Here is a 13,596-nt window from a genome sequence, read left to right as displayed (position 1 = left end):
GTATCCCCACACCCGCCCGGCGCCTCACACCATGGGCAACTCCGGAGTAGGACAGAGTCCAACCCCTATCCAGGAGAAACGTTCCAGAACCGAGACTGTGCGTAGAGGTAAGCCCCACCAGATCTAACCGGTAGCGCTACACCTCCCGCACAAGTTCCGGCTCCTTCCCCCACAGAGAGGTGACATTCCACGTCCCCAGAGCCAGCCTCTGCTGCCCGGTTCTGGTCCGTCGAAGCCCCTGACCTTCGCTGCCACCCATGTAGCAGCGCACCCGACCCCTTTGGATCCTCCCACAGGTGGTGGGCCCATGGGCTGGAGGGAGAGGTGCCACGTTGCTTGTTCGGGCTGTGCCCGACCGGGCTCCGTGGCAAACCCGGCCACCAGACGCTCGCTCACGAGCCCACCGTCTGGGCCTGGCTCCAGACGGGGGCCCCGGGCTTCCTCCGGGCAGGGTCTCTCTATCCCTTCCTTGCTCTACCATCGAAGTCTTTGAACCATTCTTTGTCTGGCCCCTCCCCTGAGACCTCTTTGCCATGGGAGACCCTACCAGGAGCACAAAGCTCCAGACAACACAGCCCTCAGGTTCATAGGGACACACAAACCTCTAACCACGATAAGGTGATGGTTCCCGGCTGAGATAACCATAGAAATTATTTCATAAATAAACTACTTCAAAATTGTTTTTTTCTGGGTTAAATTGCGTAGTATTGGCTCGCTGCATAGACTTGCGTACTTGCCGATACCAGCAGCTTTTAGGCAGTATCAGAAGCCTTTCCGATACGGGTATCGGTATCTCAACAACTCTACACATTATGCCCATTTGGCTTCCATGTCTTTTGGGGTTTAAGTTAAAAGACCTTGAACAAGAAAGGAACATATTAAAAGTGAAAATCAAAAGCTCCTACTGTACACACTGTTCTGTTCTATTTATTTACCACCTCAATAAGATCTTTTTTAAATCCTCTCTACATGCAGATAGGTGTTGCTTTGTTAGTGTGCAACTGTAATAGCGGCATGCAATATCTTCTTTATTTTTAATTTTTTGGGTCAAGCTGTATGACTTTGAGTGGCCAAGGTTACGGTGACACTGTCTCCAGGGAGCACACTCCCCTCACTAATACACTCCAAGACAGTTGCACAGCGGGGCCACTGCCAGCAGAGTGATGAGGAAGCAATTTTTATCCGCATTGTTTAGCTGACTCCCTGAGTTTCCTGTAAGTGGCGTCCAGACTGTTGGTGGCGATGGTGTTGTTGTTGGTCAGACGCTTCAGAGTTCTTCAGAGTCGGAAGAGTGCAGGAGGGGTTTGAGGTCATAAAAGAAAAATAGTCAAGTTTCTTCTCAGTTAACAAATGGAGTTGGGCAGGGGAAATGTACTGTACATCTGAACACTGTGTGCCCTAACATCCTCATTTTTTTAACGGCACATTGTTTAGAGATTCATCTATAAGTCAACTGTTAAATTAATATCCAACTAGTTTGAGAATCGGTTTATGTCCAAAAAATTCTCTAAATCCAGTTGTTAAACGTGAAAATCTTCTAGTTTCTTCTTTCCTCTGTGACAGTAAGCTAAACATCTTTGAGTTGTGGACAAAACAAGTCATGTGAGGACTTAATGTTGGGCTTTGGGAAACACTGATCACATTTTTCACCATTTTCTGACATTTTATTTTATAAGCCGAACCACGAATCAATTGATTGAGAAATTAGTGGACCGATTAATTGACAATGAAAATAATGAACGAAAATCGTTGAAGTAATACACTTAGAGCGTTTTGTTGCATGCAGAGCTGCAAATATCTACACGGGGTTCAGTTTAAATACGTTCTTGTTCGTCACTGTCACGATATCTTTACATCGTGTCATGCTCAGTACTGCTCTTGTAACAGTGTGTTGGATTTGAGGAAGACAGCAGGCAGTGTAAGAAACAAAGACGGGGTAGTTCCTGTTGAGATCTGTCAGACAGACAGGGCTGACTTTTTTGTTTTGATAATTACTCTTCCTAGCCGTGATGTGAATTAGCATATGAAAGTTGTGTCTTTTTTTTTTTTTCTTCCCTGGCAGCGCATAGCTGTAAGCTAATTTGTAAGTCATTTTAGATGACAGAGAGTGGTTGTATCCCAGAGGTGCTCTTTCCCTTTTGATCCTTTTATTTTTTTTCCCTCTCCTCCCCCTCCTACCATCTCATCTTTCCTCCACTCATGTCTCATTTATAGAATATTGAAATGACTCAGGCAACCGCAGTGACTCTTTCAGCTGTTTTGGGGCAGATGGTCGCCCAGCAAGTAAGGTCAAAGTAGTCAGCTGTGTCACCGTGTGTCATTGTGTTCAACCTTTATCCTGAATCCTAAGTCCCTGTCACACGTTAACCTGTGTGTCCAGCGAGAACACATCCACACCAGTTCAAACTGTCCTTGTTGCAAAGTGGAACAATTGCGATACAGACGTGCTTCAGCCTTTTTCTCACTGGTCACATCTAACACTTAATTCAGGTTTCAGTGAAAAACTGCTCCCAATTTGAATGAACAAAGAGTCTACTTGCGGGCTCAGTGCTGCTTATATGGGAATTAATTGGAGCAATTGAGTGCGGATCCACAGAAAGGGACTTGTGTTCGATGCCAAAGCAGCTGGGTGGCCTGAAGAAGGGAAGAGAAGACAACTGATGGTCCAGCAAGCCACCTGGGATGGAGCAAAGCCTTAGTTTTAGAAACATACACTAATAGATCCAGGTGTGGACACAAACCCATGCTCATATGTCTAGCATGTTAAGACACACAAAACACTGCAAGAACAGTTGATGCTGTGTTAGTATGCAGTAGGGGGAGCAGGGATAAAGCATATTGGAGAGCCTTGGATCGTTATTATTGACCATTACTCCATGCAGCAGAATGCTGCATAAACACATTTACACCCGCATGCACGTACAGAATCACATACAGTATGTTGAGACTTTGAAATGCGGACGCACAAGCCTGTGGGATTTGACATACCTGCAGTGGTAGGAGCATACACAGAAATGCCCTCATGCAAATACAATCTAGTCCTGTAGGCCTGTATCTCTGTGTGAGACAATCAATCCTGTCAGATGCTGGGAAGAAAGAAATGGAATCTACCCACGAATCAAGAATGCAATTAATTACAACGGGCAAGAATCACTGTGTTGCCACGCTAACACAACAATCACTTCCGGGCATGACAAATGGCAGTTGACTTTATTTGGGGAGATATGTGGAATCTATAAACCTGTTTATTTCTGTTTACATTTTCGTCAGTTTATAGATATATAGTTAAATGCGGAGGTCGGACCTGTCGAACCTTTCCGTGCTTATTTTCTGTCCTGTGTTGCTTTGCTAGCGTTAACAAAGAGCAACATGTCACGGGCGGTCGGACTCACTGCTAGTTTGGGTGGTGTCATTTTCTTTAGTCTGCAGTCCAAATATAGACTGTATTTAATATTTACAGTCTATGGGCCCAACGGGTAAATTAGCTCTCCAGGCTAACGTTAGCCAAAGTATCGACATATGAAAGCATCAAACCTGCATTTTAGATGAAGGAGAGGAGAGTATAAGGAGTTGTTATTCATCCCTGTTTGGTCAGAGCCGTTCAATTATATGCACACAACACGGTTTTCTTCGTGGAAGTTATTTTAAACAACAACTAGCAACTTTTCCTAATGGTGACACTCAAAGCCCATGTTGCAGGTTAAACCCCACTGTTGATTAATGGTTACATAAATCTGTCTTCGAATAGTGTTAACAGACAGTTTTTGTCATTTTTGGTATTAGCATTTTTTCAACCCAATTTTGGTGATGACGTAACTTTTCGGAGACTTGTAGCTAGCCTCAGCCTGCTAATAGAACTATGGCAACTGACTGGGATGAGAGGTAGCTAGAAGCAATACTAACATGTATGATGGCCTGCAGTTGTATAACTTTGAACCTGTAAGACATGAGAGGGTAAATGGGGAATTGCCTGAGGAGAATGAGTGGAGTGTCAGTGCAGTGTCCTGGTAAGTTGCTATCATTCAGCTACGCAGCAACGAGCGCTGGAGCTAGTCAGGGCCTGTCTACGTCTGCAGCAGTGCGTTCAACAACGTACAGTTTTTTTTACTGTCAATGAATAGCACAGAGTAATGTCAATGTTATCTTTCTTTCTAGTGACACTCATAATTTTGTTAGTTCAGATAAGTACCGGTAAACTTTTCTAGATTTTAGAAATAGAAGGCATTATGCTAGCTATGGGCTAACTTGCCAGTCCCGCTTGCTTGTGCTGTAGGGAAGTGAGTGCGGTTTGGTTGCTGGTCGAGGAGCCACCAAAAGTTTTGACGTGCCTCACTTAGCATCAAGGATTTGAGGCATGCTGTCTGACACCATGAGGATAGCACATACACACACACACACGCTCACATTTCTATAATCTGCACTATCTACCGCTGAACACTCTTTCTCGTCTCTCGTTACTCTTTTTCTCGTCACTCTCAAGCGGGCTTTCGTCTGTCTTCTCCCCAACGTAACGTAATGCAATGCATTGTTGGAGAAAAACCGCAAACTGCTGTAGATAATTCCTACTTTTTCATATTTTATTCCGTTTTGTGATACCTTCAAATACAAAGGATAACAGTTTAAATGTTTATTACCAATAAGCAAATTGCGCTAATTTGTTGGAAAATGATCCCTGCAACTTTACCATTTCAGATTACAGCATTCTAAATACAAGTGTCATTTTTACTACATTTATAGATTGGTCAGAAACCACAGCAGACAGCACCTATGGTAGAAGCTGTACACATTTACATGAGCTCAGGGGTACTAGTTCAAGTTCATACGCTTGCTAATAATGTGCTGTGTTTCCACAGAGGAGGTAGAAGTAAAACACAGTACCAAGATGCTACTTTACTTTGGGCTACTTCTGGGATTAGGGTATACATTACTAAAAGTTTAAGGTGTCCAACTCTATTCTTCACTACTATGAAGTGAAGAAACAGGTGGATGTTTGGCACCACTGCGTTTTTGGATTCATGCATATTTGGTATCTTGCCGACAGTTAGATGAACAGATTGATACCACTCTCATGTCTGTACACTAAATACAAAGCTAAAGCCAGGACACAGCTAGATTAGCTTAGCAATAAGACTGGAAAACAAAACAAACAGCTAGTCTGACAAGGTTAGAAATGGTTAAAGATATCCACATCTAGAGCTCATTAATTCACAAGTTATGGTGGATAGGCAAATGCTTTTTTTCCACAGAAACAGGCTAGCCTTTTTCCTCCTGCTTTTAGAACTAATGCTAAGCTAGGCTAACTATATCCTACCTCTATAAGTATTCAACACATTCTCACTCCCATTGCATCAAATACAGAAGCTTGGTCAGGTGTCTTTGGCTTTGTTATTGACGCTTAAAGTCTCCTTTAGCGTTATGTCTATCGGGATTATTGGCGTCACTTTTGATGCAGTACGGTTAAGGAAAAGATTGTGGATGGGCTTAAAAAAGCAAATTTTGTTCAGACTTCTCATCTATTTCTTGACAAGAACACAAATAAACCTAGAGTATAGTCCTTTTAACTAAACTATACCATATTATTCTGTTGTAATAGCAAAAATTGCAATGTTCCCAATACCATACATAGGCCAGCATGCCATCCTCTAAATGAACCCCATTCTATAGATAGATAGATAGATAGATAGATAGATGGATAGACAGATGATACTTTGTTTATCCCCAAGGGAAAATTCAAGATCTTTCAGAGAGTAAAAGGCTGCTCTGCTGTTTTCCTTTGATATATGCTTTCTCTCAATTGTTTCCTTACTTGAAAAAAACATGAACTGCATTCAAATTTGGTAATTCTTGGTTGTCTATGTGGTTATATGATTAAGGACTACAGACACACACACACATACAGGTGTATACTACCTCTCTTATCCCATTCCTCTTATCATTGGTTGTCGGTCACCACAAGCTGAAGAAACCCCTCAGGATATCAAATCCGTGGTCTCTCTTTTTTAACTAGGTCATCCCTTACTCACAATCCTCACCACCCTCCTGTGTATTCCTCCCTCTCCTTCTTTGTTCACTCCCCATTTCTCTATGCCCTCTCATTCATCCTTTCTCACTGCACCTTACTGTAACCTGTAAACATATTGTCAGTTACTCCATTGGCGGTCTTCGAGTGTAAAAAGATGGTTATGTCTGCCTAAAGTGGAAGAATTCTTGTGATTTTCAAAACATAACGAGGCCAGCAATGACCAAATGTCATTTTGAAGATGTTTGCGGCTAATTAATGATTCATTGTTGAGATGTTGCAAATAACACAATTAACTTAGCATGCGCTTTACACCTCTTTCCATTATCCTTGCATGCAATATGCAGAGGGCCCTGTACCAGCAGCGTTAATCTGTGTTGAACTGTCATGACGGGACTAAATGAGTGTAATTCAACACCCCATAAAGTCTGCATTATGATATCTCTACCAATATTGCCACAATCCCCTGCCGTATGGCGGCCCCATTTGATCCTCATCCCAGATTGGCTTCTCCATCATCTGTGACATGAAATACCCAGCAGCCACCAGCTACAGCACACATCACTCCTCATAACCACTGACTACCTCTCTCTACTTCCATGTGTTCACGCAAATTAGCATAACATTAGCATGATATTAGCACAACCGACCCGCGCTGCCATGCCCTATCAAAGTGCTCTGTGATCCCCGGCTCCTTGTACTTTTGCTGGAGCAGAGAAAGAAGGAGAAACTGAGAGAGAGAGTTTCTCCCGAGAGAGAGAGAGAGAAGCGATGAGCTACATGATAACGAGCTGTGTTACACCGCTAGACAATACACAGCCTTGTCACAGCGCTCCAAGTTGTGCTGAGCTAAATGGGCTGCAGCAGATGTTTGGTGACTGCAACCACACAGTGCTGCGCACCTCACTTGACTTGCAAATATTTGCTAAGAGACTTTAAAATTGGATTTTCTGTATAGTCTTCTTTTACAATGTGTAAGGTGGTGATTCCAGCTTATACGAATGAATACACAAAGTATGACTGTGGAATATTGTTTGTTTGTAAAAATAAAAATGCTCGTTGTCTCCTGTGATGAAATCTGGAGACAACTGATGCTTTGTTTGTTCCTGCTGTGTGTTACACACTGTTTTAACACACCGCTTTTGGCAAAACATGGAGACACAGTGCATTTCATCCAAGTGGGCATTTTCAGGACTAATTAATTGAGCAAATGATGGATCCTGCACTCTATTGAGAAGGGTTAGTCTGCAGGCCATAGACCACATCAAAGTTGTGTTTGTTAGATAGACTGCAAGCTATAGAAACCTGTTCAAAATGTTCAACAGACCAGAGGCAATGGACAGTAGTAACAGGTCACATAAAGATGAAAGTCTGTATTTGGTGCTGACTGGTCTACAGGCAGTAACAGTTTTGCAACAACGGCAGAAACATCTTTGAATTGTCCTTTGCTTTCATTGTTGGTTTCATTAAGTAGCTATTTAAAATTGCACCCTACATCAATGACATGCAGTGACCTAATATGTTTTATTCATTTCCTTCCAGTGTCACGGTTTCTCATCACATCCACGGGAGCCCTGTATATCCTGGATGTGCAAATGGAAGACGGGCTGTATAACTACAGGTGTATGACTCGCCATCGGTACACAGGAGAGACCCGACAGAGCAATAGTGCCCGCCTCATTGTCTCAGGTAAGAAGAACGCAAATCTGTGTGCTGTTCAAATTGTGCATCACCGTCTTTGTCAACAACATCAAATCCTGACAAATAGCTACATCGATAAGGCCTTTACTGTATTCTTCTCAGGAAATGACACTACACAAGTAACATTTGGGTATACAATATCTTCAAAACCAACCTAAATACAATTAAAATGCATGAGACCCTCTTTTTGGATTGTTTTTTCGTTTAACTGTTGATCTTGGTCGGTTTCAAAATAGTGCAAAGTGACAGAGGACCATATGGAAATAAATCTGTGCTTGTAGAAAAGGATCTAGACGAAGTGAATAAAATGGAGAGTGACAGGAAGAACACATGAATTAAACAGGGGATGACATGTGATAAAGGTCATCCGGACTGTGCAAACACAGTTAGTGGGGACGGCTTCGGGACAGAAAATGCCCTCCCTTACCTCAAACCATTTAAAGGGACCGATTTCACACATGAATTTGACTTGCATCAGTTGACTTGCACGAAACATAATATAATGCCTTCTGTTGCTCTAGATGAAAAGCCAGTAAGTATGAATAATCATGTATTTATGGTTGATCAGCACACATCAGACATTATAACCCACATGATGCTAAATAATCACTTAAAAATGTTAAACCAAACTGAATTCGGGTGGTTGCTATGAAACAAATCTGATCCCCATTGTTCGTATCCTGTCATCTACTTTCTTGACCTCTGAGTTGATTCTGGATGCAGTTATGAGATCTTGGAAAACCGAGTGACAGGAAGCAGGGTTTATGTTTTTTGATCATATCAAACCTGGTAACGTGTAATTTAATTCATTACAATAACTATATGCTGCAACATGATAAAACAATGATTGTTTTTAACAAGCCGTTGAGTCAGTCATAGCCTATTGCACCCGGTAAGGGCCTAGGCCTCACGATAGGGGCTACGGTTGGATGGTAATACGGTATACCGCAGCGTCTTAAAACTAGCAACAGTAACAGTTTCAATACCGTCATTAAAAAATTGCATTGCACTTACATAGGAGACAAGGATTAAAAGTTAAATATAATTTATTGAATGCCTAAACATGCTTATGTGTGGTTGTCAATGTGGAGGAGAAAAAAAGAAGCTAGGTTTCCATCCTCTTGTCAATCAAATTGTTTGAAGTTAAAAAACTCATGTGAATAAAGCTGGTGATTCCTTTGTGTCACCAGTGTGTTTCCATTCAACGGAACATCCATCATTTCCATTTGTTTTTGCACTGAATTGCAAAACATTGAAGGAAATATTTGCTAACAAAGTTTTTCAAGACAAAATTGCAAAATCGCACCATCTACCAACACATGATCAACATTGCACAAGTAGTTATAGTGCTCATGTGGCAGCTGATATAGCGACATATTAAGCTAGAATAAGAAAACAATGACACTGTCAACACATCGCTATGATGATGCAGATCCAACTTGCAGGACGTTCCACGGCTTGTCCTAATCTTTGTCATCCATGTCCTTTGTGAGTTTCTGATGAATTAAATTAAGAAAGTCTCTCACCTCCTCGTCCGTCCACTTACATCTGTCTTTGTTGACACCCGCCATGTGTTCAAAGAGAGCGGGAATACTGGCCGGAAATTAACTAAAACTTCTTCTTCTTCGTTTTGTGGCGGGTTGCAACCATAAAATGGCCTAAAACTTAATTGCAATTCATTATTTATTCGGCAAATAATGCTTCCATCAGCGTTTATCGCATAAGCGGTATGAACGTATTTTTTGAGTCGATAATAAGGAAATTCCATTGAATTTTAATGTTTCCATAAGGCATTTTCCATTTTATATCACTTAATTAGGGTAAAAACATGTGGATGGAAACATAGCTAGAGGGGGTGAAGTCAAGTTGTGCACCGAGTGACCGGGTCTAGAAGAAGAACAGGACTTCAGCGGTTTGGCGGCATTTTGGGGTTCCGACCTAATGAGAAGGGAGAGGAGTTTCAGTATTAGTGGTTGGTGTTCACTTTCTGAACGCTGTAGGCACAAGGCAACAGTTTGGTGACGCCGCCTGAGCCTTACGTCATCATTTTTTACGGTAATACCTTATACCGTAAAATAAGCAGGTTTGACGGTATGAAAATTTGGATACTGTCAAGCCACAATAACGCACGGCAGAGCCCGTTTTTTTTGCAACCATTTTGTGCAGCTGTCAGACCGTTGTAAAACACAGAACCTGGTTTTTAAACTGTCCGCGCCGCTGGGTTCATGAAAATGGAGCCCGCTGTGTTTTCTTGTGTGCAGCTAACCATAGACTTGTGTTGGGCAAAGAAGTCATTGACAGCTGCTGTTTCAGGGGGGACAGACAGGATGGACATCTGAAACACGATTACATGAATAACATAAACACCACATACTAAGTGCTATTCAGCCCCTACTACTACCCATCTTTAACAATGTTTTTTTTTCGTGTCCCAGTTTTGACTGTGTTACATATCCAGGACCATATGGATCCTACTGTTCATCCTGCTGTCATAGTGTTTCTACACACGTTTCAGCTTTGATATTAAAACTCACAATATGGCAAGAGAGTGTGTCCCTTTACCTACTTAGCCACCATGATAACCATGAAACAGTAGAAACACACAATCAATACTTTAGAATTTAGAGATACTCAACTGGGGGTCCGGAACCCATAGAATGTTCTCAGATTTTCTGCAATGGGCCACCAAAATCTTGTCTTAACATAAATCCTACATACATTTAGCAAATATAAATCAGCCTATTTGCCTATTATTAAAACAGTAATAAGCTTACTATCCTATATGCAATAGATAGTCACTAAGATAGCCACCCGCAGATGCAGTTAGTCCTAATAATTCATCATTCAACATTAAAACATGATTTATAAAATGATGTCACCATGCACATTGTTGTAGGCACATGTTTAAATATAACTTCTACAAAATATGTAGTAGGGGGTACCTGGTCCGTCTCTCTTTCAGTTAAAGGGTCCTTTGCTTACAAAACGTTGAAGACCCCTGCTTTAGACATATCAGCTTTTAGACAGAAACCAGTATTCAGGAATAAATACTCATCTCAGTTTTAACCCCTGTGGTATGTGATACAGTGTGACAACGAGGACAACTCAAATCTCTCACTGTACCCTATTTCCCCCTTGCAGATCCCACCAACTCAGCACCCCACATCCTGGACAGCTTTGAGCGTCGTGAGGTGATGTCGTCTCATCGAGTGGAGTTGCCCTGCAAGGCTTCCGGTCACCCCACGCCCAAGTACCGCTGGCTAAAGGACAACCGGCCTCTGGAGCCCGACACACGATTCAGACAGAGTGTGACAGGCCTGCTGATAGAGAGGGCCCAGCCAAGCGACACAGGCACATATGTGTGTGAGGTGTGGAATGGCTACGGAAATGCTGAGGTGGTTGGCAGGCTGCTGGTGAAAGGTCAGTGCCCATGGCCTGGTGGTTAGTCATCGGGTACATTTTTATATGTATGTGGTATATTGCCTCAAAACAGGAACAAGTTGGGAATCTAAAGATGCTGATTCAGGTTTTTAAAGATGCTACACAGAGCGTTTTTAATCCTTCCCTGGCAAAATAATACTGCTGGTAAAACAAATGAGGCCAAATATTTCAATCTTCTTTTCATAACCAACTACTGACCTCTTACTTCCCTAACCTACAGAGCCCCTGAAAGTTGTTGTGAGCCCGCGGAAGGTTAAGGGCAGCGTGGGAAGCCAGGTGTCCCTGTCCTGCAGCGTTACCGGCTCGGAGGAGTACCAGTTGTCCTGGTACCGCAACGGAGAACTCATCTACCCCAGTAACAGCGTTCGCATGACAGGGCAAAACAGGGAGAACCTGGTCATGGCTGGTATGGCCAAGAGTGATGGAGGAGCCTATCAGTGTTTCGCCAGACACGGCAAGATGTCCGCCCAGGACTTTGTTCAAGTCATACTGGAAGGTCAGAAATTACAGTGATCCCACAGGAGATGTGTGGGTGGGAGCAGATACTATACATTACTTTATGTGCAGGGTTTTCCCTATCATTATAAGGCTTAGGCACAGCAACTGAGCCTCTCAGATCTAATAATTTAGATAGTTTTGTCCTTAAGCTTTTTGAGTAAAATGTATTTATCACTTGCTCTAGCTCTAGCTGGTAAAACTAATCGTCCAAAATTATATGACACTACATTTTCTTGTAGAAGGAGCCTGAACCCCCCTCCAAATAAGTGAACTTAAGCCTTCCTCGAAGCTGTGTTGGCTATGTGTTTATGTTCAAATCCAGACTGTGTATGTGGGATTGAGTGCTGCAGTAGCCTACAGCTCGGCTTTATTAGATTTTCTGAAGGAGGCTTGCAAACTGTTACACAAGCTGGGTTGCTGCAGTGTCTGCCTCCCATGACCAATGAAAGGAGAAAATTGATAATCAATGATGTTGTGGAGCCAGAGAAAGGAACTGTATTTATCTGCTTTACACTCTGATTCTTGCGATGAACTTACTGCGATGAAAAGAAATCCAGAATAGATTCTCATTTCATAAATGATCAAATATGACACTAATCCGTGTAGAATAAAACAATGTATATTGCCATGTGTGTCTCCCTCCACTGCCCAGATGGCACCCCCAAGATTCTGGCTTCGTTCAGCGAGAAGGTCTACAACATCAATGAGTTTGTGTCGCTGTCATGCACGGTAAAGGGCACGCCGGAGCCCCGGATACAGTGGACTCTGGATGACGAGCAAGTGGTACGGGACAGCCGCCACCGCATCTCCCACTACACCAACGGCGAGGGCCATGTTGTCAGCCACCTCAACATCAGCCAGACCCAGGTGCCCGACGGAGGGGTGTATCGCTGCATCTGCAACAACTCGGCCGGGACAGTTTCCTACCAGGCGCGAATAAACGTAAGAGGTGCTTGTCAGATCAACTCTTCCAACACACCATCACATATACACATCAACATGTCTTGATTTATTCAGTTTTTTAAATACCTTTTTAAATTGGCTACATTAAAAATGCCTGGATGTGCAGATGTTAAAAGAAAGTCTGAGTGAGTTTGTCAACCGGGTTTTATTGTTAGCCTTCAGATGTGTTGCTAGTTTTTTTAATCATTTAGGAACCTGGTAGGCTATTGTACATTCAGTGTTCACAATACGACAGCTACTTGTCCAGCGTCCTGTACTCATCCGTCAATTTTGTCAGCATTACATTTTCTAATGCCCACTTCCGACCCAACACCTGTTGATAGCTTTGTATTGGGATGCCATTAGGCTGAATTACTGTTAGCTCATGTGAATGTAGTGCTATCTGCTCTCTACAGGGACATGGTTGGCTGGCTTGCTGTTGTCATGTAGCGGTAATACTAGGTTGCTCAAGCTTTCTGTGCTTGGTGTAAGGCTATTAGTATTTCTCTCTTGTGGAGAGGGAAGGGTACTTTCTGTACACTGGTTGGTTTAATTTGATTGTGTTCATTCTTGCATGTTGTAAGGCTAAATAGGGAGATCCTCTAGCCCTTAAGCGAAGGTCCATGGATGCCGAATGCAGCCACGCAATGAAGATAAATCTCTATAGGTGCCGTTGCAGAGAAAGTGTAATGACTGTTTCTCACATCGTTGGCTCCTTAATCGTGCTAAAGAGAGTAGCAACCTAGGATATGCTTGTGCTCAAAGTACACTACGGAGCCTAGTTAAACTGTCTTCTTTAGTGCTTTAAAGAGAAGCCTAATAGTCCATTTCCCTGATAGACACTGAGCTATGGAAGCCTATTGGTTATTCTGTTGGTTTTTCACAAGTGTGTGCGAAAGCTGGCAACATGAGTAATGGTTTCTATAATAGCTTCATGAGTGGGGAAAGGGAACATTCCACTCTAATGCTTTTCAGAGGCAATCACAGCCGGCTCA

General features: G+C 42.6%; 1 protein-coding gene across 4 annotated transcripts in view; it reads left to right on the top strand.

Moving 5' to 3' along the window:
* dscama (Down syndrome cell adhesion molecule a) overlaps positions 1-13,596 on the top strand; it is a 117,146-nt gene that overhangs the window by 65,152 nt on the left and 38,398 nt on the right. For 3 of the 4 annotated variants that reach the window (XM_034889905.1, XM_034889903.1, XM_034889904.1), the window contains exons 4-7: positions 7,562-7,708; positions 10,862-11,140; positions 11,382-11,657; positions 12,312-12,608. In XM_034889905.1, the coding sequence (XP_034745796.1) occupies positions 7,562-7,708; positions 10,862-11,140; positions 11,382-11,657; positions 12,312-12,608 (999 nt within the window). The remainder of the gene's footprint in view (positions 1-7,561; positions 7,709-10,861; positions 11,141-11,381; positions 11,658-12,311; positions 12,609-13,596) is intronic. The other variant, XM_034889906.1, reaches the window with a different exon arrangement.

The sequence above is a fragment of the Etheostoma cragini genome, chromosome 13 (assembly GCF_013103735.1).
Source record: "Etheostoma cragini isolate CJK2018 chromosome 13, CSU_Ecrag_1.0, whole genome shotgun sequence".
NCBI classification, from domain to species: Eukaryota; Metazoa; Chordata; class Actinopteri; order Perciformes; family Percidae; genus Etheostoma; species Etheostoma cragini.
Note: the sequence above shows the minus strand (reverse complement) of the source record. Positions and strands in the feature narration are given on the sequence as shown.